General features: G+C 39.3%; 1 protein-coding gene across 1 annotated transcript in view; it reads right to left on the bottom strand.

Moving 5' to 3' along the window:
- The window catches only part of phactr1 (phosphatase and actin regulator 1), a gene marked incomplete in the record, with an annotated part of 155879 nt that extends 145980 nt beyond the window's left edge, over nucleotides 1-9899 (bottom strand). The window contains 1 exon segment of the mRNA NM_001142167.1: nucleotides 9682-9899. Coding sequence (NP_001135639.1) covers nucleotides 9682-9793 — 112 coding nt within the window.
- Between the last annotated feature and the right edge of the window lie 2457 nt (nucleotides 9900-12356).

Genomic DNA, 12356 nt, shown 5'->3' with positions numbered 1-12356 from the left:
AACAGGGTGACTATAACACAAGCATTTTTGTCTTGTTGTCACGGCACTGATGGAATGGAAATATGAACATATATGATATATGAAACATATTGAAACATATATGTTTCTCAAGCAGTCAGCTTGTTTTGTGCAAAACACTATATCAGTAATATCTTGTTTGTCCAAAATGTTTTTTTTTATAAATATTAAGCAATATCAGTAAGACATATGTAGTGTCTAAATACCTGTTTCCAATAGAAAGCTATTATTAAGGTTATGACACATGCATTCATCACAATTTAATTCCTTAATTACAGTGGCTTGCAAAAGTATTCGGCCCCCTGGAACTTTTCCAGATTTTGTCACATTACAGCCACAAACATGAATCAGTTTTATTGGAATTCCACGTGAAAGACCAATACAAAATGGTGTACACGTGAGAAGTGGAACGAAAATCATACATGATTCCAAACATTTTTTACAAATAAATAACTGCAAAGTGGAGTGTGCGTAATTATTCAGCCCCCTTTGGTCTGAGTGCAGTCAGTTGCCCATAGACATTGCCTGATGAGTGCTAATGACTAAATAGAGTGCACCTGTGTGTAATCTAATCTCAGTACAAATACAGCTGCTCTGTGACAGCCTCAGAGGTTGTCTCTGAGAATATTGGGAGCAACAACACCATGAAGTCCAAAGAACACACCAGACAGGTCGGGGATAAAGTTATTGAGAAATGTAAAGCAGGCTTAGGCTACAAAAAGATTTCCAAAGCCTTGAACATCCCACGGAGCACTGTTCAAGCGATCATTCAGAAATGGAAGGAGTATGGCACAACTGTAAACCTACCAAGACAAGGCCGTCCACCTAAACTCACAGGCCGAACAAGGAGAGCGCTGATCAGAAATGCAGCCAAGAGGCCCATGGTGACTCTGGACGAGCTGCAGAGACCTACAGCTCAGGTGGGGGAATCTGTCCATAGGACAACTATTAGTCGTGCACTGCACAAAGTTGGCCTTTATGGAAGAGTGGCAAGAAGAAAGTCATTGTTAACAGAAAACCATAAGAAGTCCCGTTTGCAGTTTGCCACAAGCCATGTGGGGGACACAGCAAACATGTGGAAGAAGGTGCTCTGGTCAGATGAGACCAAAATGGAACTTTTTGGCCAAAATGCAAAACGCTATGTGTGAAGGAAAACTAGCACTGCACATCACTCTGAACACACCACCCCCACTGTCAAATATGGTGGTGGCAGCATCATGCTCTGGGGTGCTTCTCTTCAGCAGGGACAGGGAAGCTGGTCAGAGTTGATGGGAAGATGGATGGAGCCAAATACAGGGCAATCTTGGAAGAAAACCTCTTGGAGTCTGCAAAAGACTTGAGACTGGGGCGGAGGTTCACCTTCCAGCAGGACAACGACCCTAAACATAAAGCCAGGGTAACAATGGAATGGTTTAAAACAAAACATATCCGTGTGTTAGAATGGCCCAGTCAAAGTCCAGATCTAAATCCAATCGAGAATCTGTGGCAAGATCTGAAAACTGCTGTTCACAAACGCTGTCCATCTAATCTGACTGAGCTGGAGCTGTTTTGCAAAGAAGAATGGGCAAGGATTTCAGTCTCTAGATGTGCAAAGCTGGTAGAGACATACCCTAAGACTGGTAGCTGTAATTGCAGCAAAAGGTGGTTCTACAAAGTATTGACTCAGGGGGCTGAATAATTACGCACACCCCACTTTGCAGTTATTTATTTGTAAAAAATGTTTGGAATCATGTATGATTTTCGTTCCACTTCTCACGTGTACACCACTTTGTATTGGTCTTTCACGTGGAATTCCAATAAAATTGATTCATGTTTGTGGCTGTAATGTGACAAAATGTGGAAAAGTTCAAGGGGGCCGAATACTTTTGCAAGCCACTGTAATTCAACAAATTTTCTAGTATATTCACAGTAATGATAAAAAAAATCTGCTAGTTGGTGAAGTAGACAGTACTTTGAAAGTAAATGTGTCTGTGAGTTAAATCCAATTATTAATAACTACTGTCTACCATACATCCCCCAAGAGTCAGCACAAGGACCATCTAAAACAACCCTAGCTAAACCTGCTCAGACTAGTCCCACAGGAGCAAGCTTAGTATTAAGCGATGGTTTTCATTAAATGAGAATGCTCAATTTATTGCTTGCATCAACAAGGTTTTACTCCAAGCCGAGATTCACAGTGTTCAGCTTAATAACACAGACTTGTTATGTCTTGGTACAGTTATAAAATATACTGAGTCTCTCATCAAGAGTTGTTGCTAATTTATTAGGCTTAAAGTAAAGCTATGTGGTATAAGTAAGAGACAAAATGACTCCACACAATAGTAAAAAAATAAAGCGTTATAGCTAAATTCAAAGTGGTTGTTATTTTAAGAAGCTAAGTGATAAGGAGCAGGATTTTGTTGGCTTTAAAATTAAAATTTAAATTTGAAAGAGTGAAGTTTATAATAGAATTTACTAAAGGCTGGTAACATCTTTTTCTCCATCTTACAACTGTAAATATAATATTGTGTCAGATTAAAAAAAGTCACACTCCAATATATGTAAATCAACTTTCAGAAATCCACAAATTGTGGATACCATGTGTTCAGAGCTGGAACTAGGGGCAAACAGAATAGGTATGTGCCTAGGGTGCAACCCTGGGGGGGGGGTTAAATACCTCTTCTGTTTGCTACCCCCTAGTTCAGGGCCCAGGAGGATGCAGGGAGTCTGTGCTTCTAGTCACTCCCTGCCCTCTCGTCACTCTCTTTGATAACTTTGGCACTAGCTCGTCCCCTGCCCCCCTTGCTTAAGAATGAGTGAGGGGAGTTGGGGGCATGTCTTATAGGCACTTTGCCTCAGACTTTCTTCTCAACTGGCCTGGCAAGGCATAGGTTACTGCACTGGTGCAAATCTGCCCACTGCAAATGTGTTTAAGTGTTTAAGTAAATGTTCTAAACACTGGAAACAGAACACATTGATGCTAATACAATAAGTGCAGACCATTCAGGGAGTCTAAAGCAACGCGCTGTGTTCCATCTACTTGTTTATCTACTTTTTATACTGTCAAAATGAACACTACAATTTCGCATTGCTGTTTAACACATTAATATAAGAAGGATGCCACAACAACCTTCATAAATCAGTTCTTCTTTATAGGGTAAATTTTAATGGATTTTACATGTCTGAAATGGCAATTCATCTTAAAATTCACTTGTGGCATAATGTAGTCAGTGATATCTGAGCCAATTTGCAAAGTTAAATATCACAATGAAATTAAAAATGGAACCATGTGACTTTGAAAAATGAATGTTCAACAGAGAGAGTTTTGTATCTGTTTCAGACAATACTATAATCTATACCTAATATTTTTTTGATAACATTAAATGACAAGGGAAGTCCTCTGATAATCTATTGTAATATTATATCAGATACACTAATTTCACTGCTCCAGTTCAGTATGCTTCATCTGCAAATCAGCATTCCTTCTCTCTGTGGTTTTAGTGCTGAGTGATATCAGCACCCTTTAGTTTCCTTTCTCTCCACCCCAGTCCCTGGGCATTTAGTATAAGTAGTTTCATGTCAGTGATGATATGCAGGCTGCACAAAACCTTTATCATAACAGAAACCGAAACTACAAAGAAGTGGGGATAACTAGTGTGATAGTACATTTCACACAAGTCAATGTTACACTGCAGGACTTTGCAGTTTGAGACTTATTTATAAGAAATGTAAATGTAATTCTTTTCAAGCTTGACTTAATTTTTCTCTAAAGTTATCTGGGGCAGAAATCAGTGAAATTTCCTCTACAGGCTGAGAGTGAGGGGGAACTGGATCTCTGTGACATTAATACCAGGCATTCACTGAGTTCTGTATTCAAAACTGAATCTGAACCCTAATTTGCAAATGCAGATTAGGGAAGGGCTAAGAGGAACTGCTCACACAGTGTGTAGAAAAATACTGGGATTTACCTTTTCACGTTTGCCAAAAGTCACCTGATTGCAAAGGTTTGGTTCAATCGTTTCTCAATTTGGCGCATCCCTGATTAACAGATTTTTATGCATCTACTCTTGGCTATATAGTAGACAAAACTGGGTACAAAAACAATATGTCATGGATATGGATGCACTGAATCCACTTTTTTTGGATTTGGCAAAACACTGAATCCTTCGTAAAAGATTCGGCTGAATACCGAACCAAATCAGAATCCTAATTGCCAGATGTTGATTAGGGTATGTGAGAGTTAAACATTAAAATTTGTAACTTCCATTTTTACATGAGAAAGTCACATGATTTTTAGGATTTGGATCGGCCAGGAGCCGAATTCTGGATTCAGTGCATCCCTAGTCATGGACCTTACAGAAGGTCTATGGCACTAAAGCCATAGAATTTATGAAAGTAGAGACCCATCTCATAAGCACTATAATAACTCAAAAAATCTCCATAATCCTGCCAGGCACTGAAACAATTGCTTATCTTTAATCCCACTTTAAGGCGAGTCTACAATTCCATCAGGCTATAGGGGTTAAGGGATTATCCTACTTGGACACTGTCTTTCCTGAAAAAGGGGTTGGTTTGTGACAGAGTTCAGTACACCTAATTATCTCTCTAGTAGAAAAAATATTTATTTTGGGCCAGGTAGTAGACTTTCATATGCTCTTGTCCCATTAGATGGGAAAATGCAAAGTACTTAAATAAATATAATTTTGTTGAACAGAAGGTCTAAAGATTTGTTGCAGGAGTGCCAAATATGAAACTAACTATAAAATGATTGTATGATGTTATATATTACTGTTTTACCTTTATGCTAGAGTTACGGCACTAAACTAATTAAACTAAACTGGGAACCCCCCTTCATATCTCTTGGCCAGTTGGCCTTGAACATGATCACCAGGATTCATGATCACCATTATTAAGAATGATCAAATAATGATTGTTTTAATATGCTAGGGCAGTTATAGCTACACACTAGGAAAACAACAACTAGACCAACTATATGAATGGTTTTTACACAGGTATGCATGAGAATGGAAGAATTAACTGTAGCCATGGAAGGCACCCTAGATAATTTTATAAAGTGGAAACAAAATCTAAAGTTAGAAAAATGCAAGTACTATGTATTAATATACAGTCAACTAAAAGCAGTCGTAGAAATGATCATTAGATAAAATATCCTTGTACTAATGTATTAGTAAGCTGCCATCTGTTACACTGATTGGATTAGTATGTTTATGATAATGTTCCTGGCTTCTTATTTCTCTTGTAACCTCTCCACCCCTTTTCTCCATACCTTCTGTCAAAATTAAAGTTTAATAATAATTGTAAAAAAACATACAAATGGTATTCTAAATAAAATACCACAAGAAAAGCCTACTGTAAATGAGGTGACACATCCTAGAGTAAATCATACTGTTGCTATTTAAAATGTAGATGATTATTGGGGTAATTTATGAGTGCAGCACAGTTGCATTCATGCAAATTTCCCTGGAGTCAGTTGTGCTAAAATCCTATTCAATAAAACAGGAATTCTGGAGTAAAATTCTAAAATGGAGATTGCATTCAAAATTGCACTTATATAATAAGCAATGAAATGTAGATGAACAGTTTTGCTTGAATATACCTAGTCACTCTTTGATTTCTCTGCAGCAAAAAATCTTAAATGTGACCTACTTTGTAAATGTAAAGCATCATTTTTATCTTATCACTTGATGTTTGGGTGCCTCTCCAGATGATCCACTAGTGTTATTTGTTTATTTTTTGTAAGAACTCAGTGCTTAATTACCGACGTAAGCCTTAATAATAGCTATAATAAATTCTCTGAGACTTGCAACCTCCCAGAGTGTTGTGCTTACACATAACAGACATGCACTAAAATAACAGATAATATTAATAATAACAGGCTTCTCTAAGCAGGATCTGCAAAATATAGATAACCAACAAAAGAGTGAAGGGCTATAAAATGATAAATATGCATCCTGATTTAATTTGCATTATCAGAAATGACATTAGAGATGGAAGTCATGGCAAACTATTGAAAACTCCTGTAGCCTGGTCATATTTCTACAGCAAAACCACTGAAAATGTTCTTCAAGAATGTTTAGCTGGCATGGGAGTAGTGATGCATTCATACTACTAGGGCTGCTTTTGTAAGTAATTGTTACTTGAAGTTCCTAATCCTGACTGTTTTGCCAACCTGACTGTCCCTTCTCAGTCAGTTACTTTTAATGCTGCTGCACAAATATGGCAGCCTCCTCATAGAGGAACATGGGAGGTCAATGATGTAAATCATTGGCAAATACTTTTATTGGATAGCTATAAATAGCATGCAAATTCAACATTATGATAGCTGTAGAAAAGGTTTAATTTGTGGTGTCAGTATCTTTAAGAGGGAAAGACCATATACATTTTTACTGTAGTCTAATGAAAGTGATACTGAACTGTTTGACTTCAATAATCAAGTGTATAATTTGCATTTCCCACAATCAATGAAAACCTGAAGGTGCAAATGGCTGAATGCTCTAACAAGACCATGATCCAAAACATACCTCATCAATCAACAATAAATAGACTTGACAGGCCCAAAACATAAATATTATTGAAAATATGTGGGCAGTATTTGTGAATGAGAAGCTTTCTGCAAGGAAAGAGGAAATAAGTTCCTAAAGCTAGAAAGGAAAGACTGTTAGAAACCTTTGGAGGTTATGATTTCTGCCAAAGGGTACATACTGCAGTTCTTGTTTCATTTTGTTTCCAAACTGTTAAATTCAGCAAAAACTGGTAATTGTTTGTAATGTTTGCATAAATATGTTGTTTGTTTTTTTCTTTACTTCTTTTTGACATCAGTCAAATAACAATGTAATCTGAATAGGGCTGCTCAGACTTTTGAAAACGCTAGCTACAAGTAGTTTATGTCTAATTACTGGTGGTTCAGCTCTTAGATGAGTTATGAACCAACATCAAGTCAGGTAAAATATACTAAAATTTCCTCATTTTGACAAAGTCAACTTCCATGGCCAGTGCTATCAGGGAAGGGCTTGAAAGCTGAAAAAAAGGTGGGAAAAGACAAATAATTCAAAAACGATTGAAATAGAATATAAAGGCAAATTGAAAAGATGTTAAAGGAGAAGGAAATGTAAAGTGGGGGGATGGGTTGCCAAAAAGGTTAGGCAGCCCCAGTGATTGTAATCACTTACCCCGGGTAGGTGCTTTTGTTAGGAAAAAAACGCACCAGCCTGGGGCAGCTGGGAATGAGCGATCCTCTTTTGTCTTCTTTCTTCGCGATCCCGGGGCCGATGCATATGCGGTACAGGGAATAAGCTGGCTTTCTTGTTAAAGTTCAGCTTTTCACTTTACTGCGCAAGTCGCGCAAAAACAGAGGAAGGAAGAGGAATGCTCTCACAGCTACCCCCGGCTCATGCAGGGTATAAGGTAAGTGATTACAATCACTGGGGGGGGTGCCTAACATTTTTGCACCCCCCCAGTGATTGTACCATTCTCCTTTAAGAATAGGACCTCAAAATTGAACAAACCTTTTAATTTACCATACAAACTTTTAGCAGTCACTATTGCAAATCTAGTTACATACACCTCTTTTAAAATTTGTGCCCCACAAGAGTTTTAAATCACTATCTGATTAGGAATCGGTACCTGACAGCTGCAAACAAGAAACTGCTTTGCTTTGAAAGCCTTTGCAACAGACATTTATGATTTATTTATATATGAGCCTTGAAAACACCAATTCTGACAACTTACACTTCATTAGAATATTGTAGCAAATGTGCAGTTCACAAAGCAACCGTTTGAGGGAACAGCTAAATGTCAATTATAACGTAATAGCAGAACATTTTAGAGGACAAAGAACAAACAAAACAAAGAGCATTTACATCTTGAATATAATGTTACTATTTCAGCAACATTACTGCTTGCACCATGAAAATCTGAATGAACAAATCTAAACGCATAACCCTATGTACGACTGACTGGCCTCAGAGCTGTTCTTCCCTAGTCACAGCAATCCAATCTCCATGGCAACACATCCTTGTATTCCTTCCAGCAAACATGCTTAAAAATAATTTTCTGATAAAATAAGTAAGTCTTTTTTGCAGAGTAAGCTGATTAGAAATGCATATGGTATAGCTATTATTACAAGCTGATACATTTTCTATATAAAAGGGTTCATAAAGACACTGATACACTGATAAAAAAATGAAAACAAAACCATTGTAAGTACATTAAATTAAAACTGGCTAATTCCCTAGGATGTGACCTTATTAATAAATCTCTGCTGCTGGAGTGTTTAATCAATAAATAAACAACAACCAAATGAAATATGTGAGCAGTACACTATAATATGTTGGTAGACATTTATAATTTAATTAAATGAGAATTTATTCAAATACAGCAAGCAGTAATCACTGATGACTTGCTAAGCCATTTATATGTTCTTATTATTAGAGTGCTAAATAAACCGGATGATGGATATGGTGACATGCCATGATACTTAGTCATGCAGAGAACTCAGACAAAGTGGATTTGCCAAATATATTAACTCAAAGAGGATCTTAATATCTCCTGTTGTAATTTCATTTCAATTGCCATTTCATGTGACGGTCAGATTGCAACATACTCGTAATAGTAAATGTCAGTAGTTGTTAAATGATTCCCATTCAGGGCTAGCAGCCGATCTACTTGTGTCACCATGATACACTGTACAATAAGTAACATGATGAGACATCGCAGGGCATATATTAACACTTCTCTGCCTCTCCACTGATCTCATCACATTTAATAATTACATTTAGACCATTCTGTAAAAACCCCTGTTCTCTGGGCTGTAATTATCTGTTCCATTAAATACCTTGCTGACTTTAAAGTTAAAAAATCTAGGGGGCATTAATGTCCAACGCTGGTCCACCAACTGTTGTTAAACTACAGTAACTGTCATGTCTTGACACCCTTTGTCATTATTGGTGGGACTGCTTGTTCAGTAACACCCAGAGGGTTTCAGGTTAGACACTCTTGGAACCTGGGGACTAATTAATCAAGAGCATGCAGGATACAAAACCAAATTATTGGTCATACAGTTTCTGGGCTTCTATGAATAGACTGTGCTGCACACCTGGGCTGCACCCAGTTTGGAGAGTACACAATGAGTACACAGAGCAGTACTGGAACCATTTGTACATTTCCAAGCGGTTTAGCAATTACTTAGGTAGTGGGTTTAATAACTTTGGTGCAAAACAACCTGGTGCTCCCCCTTGGTAAATGCAGGTTTAAAGCAAGGTTTTACATTTTTTGCTTTCTAGCTGTTGCTGAACTACAGCATTGGTTTTGAGGGGATACTGGGAGCTATAGTTCGTCAACAGTATGATAGTCCAGGATGAAGTCTCTGTCTAAAAAGTAGGAGGTTAACAATTTTCCCCACAGCAAACATCAAGACTGGTGGACTCCAGGCAATGAATGACCTAGTATAGCTGAGGCTTTCCCACTACAGGCTTGCCACATGTGAGAGAGGACACCATGAGACAGCTCTGGCACATGTCACAGCTTGATTGCGGGATGCCACCATTTATACAGCCCCAAAAGATGACACAAAGAAGCGCTATTAGTGAATTGGCAGAAGCATTGGGCAGAAGCAATTCAGCACTAGCAGTACGGACAGCTCCACTGTAGGCGGCAGCTCCTTACCTGTCTCTAGGTTCAGGGAGATCCTGGCCTCGGCCAGATAAGGGGTGTCACTTTTGGACCGGACTCTTCGGATGGGTCGCCGGTCAGTCTCCTCTTCTGAAGATGCCGCCATTAATGGATGAACGGTGAACAGGGTCGCCCGGCGAGCTAATATAGAGAGACCACCAAAAGCCAAAGGGGAAGGAAGGGGTGCAGGAAGGAGACCGAAGAGGAGGGCAGAGATAGAGAAGACACAGAGTAATAGAAGGAAAAGCCGATCACATAGGGAGAGAAAGGGGGCATAGAACAGCGGGGGGAGGGGAGGGGAGAAGGGAAAAGGCAGAAAGAGAGACAGGCAAAGGGGAGGAGAGAGAAACAGAAAACGTGTTAAGGATCTAAATGTAGATTGGAACCGGAGCAGAGAGCAGCAGTGTAGGGAGGTGAGGAGATCCCGCCCACAACACAGCTGCAGCAGCCTCGCTTGTCTGTCTGAGAGCCAACAGAGGCGTCTCACTAGCCTGGGCCATTCGCTCTCCTGCAGTGGCAGTGTAGGAGCTGTGCATTGGCCTCAAGGCTACCGAGGCTTGTGCTGCTTGGGTAGAACAGGAGCTTAGATACCCCTCTGATATTGGGCAAGGAAACGTTTCTACACCACCAGAGCTCTTCTATAATCTAGGGTTTCAAATTCATTCTCTGGAAATTTGTCTACAGTATAACAATCAGTCATCACTATTCATAGACAGAAAATACTTGTTCAGGGTGATATCTCATCGTTCAGTTATTTTCGGTACTGTGGAAGTAACGTAACCCAGAAAGTCTATCTAATATCCATAATACAGTGCATCATGCAAAGTAACTATATAATATCCCAAGTGCTCCCTGTGTGTTTGCTAAACAGCATGAAGTCTTTATAGTGCTCACTGGGAAATATGTATCATTTGTACTGAATTCCTAACAGTGGTGTGTGAGAAAACAAAACCTCTTCTACTATATCATCTTTGGCTTTTATTCTTCCTGAGCTTTATTGTCATCCCAGATACAATTTAGTATACTTCTAGAAGACTGTGCAGTATCTCCATAAATCAAGGGTAACCAGAACTGTATGTACTGACATATTATACCCAACTATGAAATGCTAAGAGGCAGAGATACATTACTCCTAAATTCTTTATATAGAAAGGAATAGAATACGCAAAGGACATTGATATCATTGTTCTGTTTATTGTGATTCTTTCTCTCCAGACAATGCACTGCTACTGCTTATCAGCTGGGCCCTTGCAGGAATAATAGATGTCTTAAAGCTAAAGTATAAAGCTGGCCATACACGTGGCGATCTCACGATGTTTCGTACGACCGTCGGTCGCACGAAACATCGTCAGATCCGCCACACACCATTCAGGGCTGAATCGGCAGGTAAGGAGGTAGAAACAATAGGATTTCTACCTCCTTCTGCCGATTCAGCTCTGAAGGGAGAATTTTGGTCAGGCGCCTTCTATGGCGCCCGATCAAAATTTTCTAACTTGGCCGATCGGCGAGTCGGCCGATATCAGCAGCTTCCTGCGATATCGGTTGGCTCGCTGACATGCCATACACGCACCGATTATCGTACGAAACGAGGTTTCGTACGATAATATCGGTGCGTGTATGGCCACCTTTAGTCTCACCAACTTTTTGCAATGATTTGGAAGGCAGTGGAACAGCAACCTTACTAAACAATTAGTACACTGGATATCACACGCAGCTGTTTCACTTGCCTGTTGCTCTTACCATAGGTAGCCACCATTCCAGTTTATATGACATAATACAATTGTATATATCTCACTCAAAATGGGAAAGAAGCAAAAGGGAATTGGCCCGTCTAGACCAATAGAGCCAAACTGGACAGTTCAGTTTGACATGACCTCTATGGTCACATAGGGGGAACAAAGTTCAGTTTCTGCATTAGGTGGCATTCCATACATAGGAGTAGGTTCCTCGGTTGTCTTCACAGCAACAGGCAATTCAACTTCAGTGATGCCTTCCGCCTCTTTTTCAGCAAACACTACCTTACACATATATGTTTTTTCAAAATTTCCACGAAAAAAAAAACCAAACTATATATATATATGTCTTATATATAACGTATATAAACATGCGCACAGCTCCACAACTTATGTCCCATGCTCCCGCTAGACCTTTTTTTTAGCCCTGTTGCCCAAATTTTTATAAAACCATGGGCACCCTTTAAAAAACTGTATGTGCAGAGGAGTGGGAATAAGTACCAAATTATGTGTTTCCATGCAAAATTCTTTGTGCCACCACAATTTGTTGCTGGCGTTGGCCTCATAATTTGTGTGCACTGGCATGAGTGCACATCTTAGAGGGAATATTGCTTATATCTCCCTAAAATGTCACCTTTTAAGACCACCTGAGATCTAGCATGCTCTCTTTGCTCTCGCCTCCACGTAAATGTATTGGACAGTCTTTTCTGGGTTCTTAGCAACCACAGACTAACCAAGGCAAAGTACCTGAGAACTGCCCAGTTTCTGCCCTCTCTTGATACACAACACTGCCATGGTCTAATTCATCTAGTGTCTGGAACTACAGCAGCTGTCACACAAGGTTACTCAATTAACTATTGGACCCTGCTTTGGGTGCCAAAGGTAGCACTATTGAAAATGGTGTATCCTGACACTCTCCAGGGAGGGCACTGATAC

Source organism: Xenopus tropicalis, chromosome 6, assembly GCF_000004195.4.
Source record: "Xenopus tropicalis strain Nigerian chromosome 6, UCB_Xtro_10.0, whole genome shotgun sequence".
In the NCBI taxonomy this organism is placed as follows: Eukaryota; Metazoa; Chordata; class Amphibia; order Anura; family Pipidae; genus Xenopus; species Xenopus tropicalis.
This window is presented reverse-complemented; position numbering and strand designations above follow the sequence as displayed.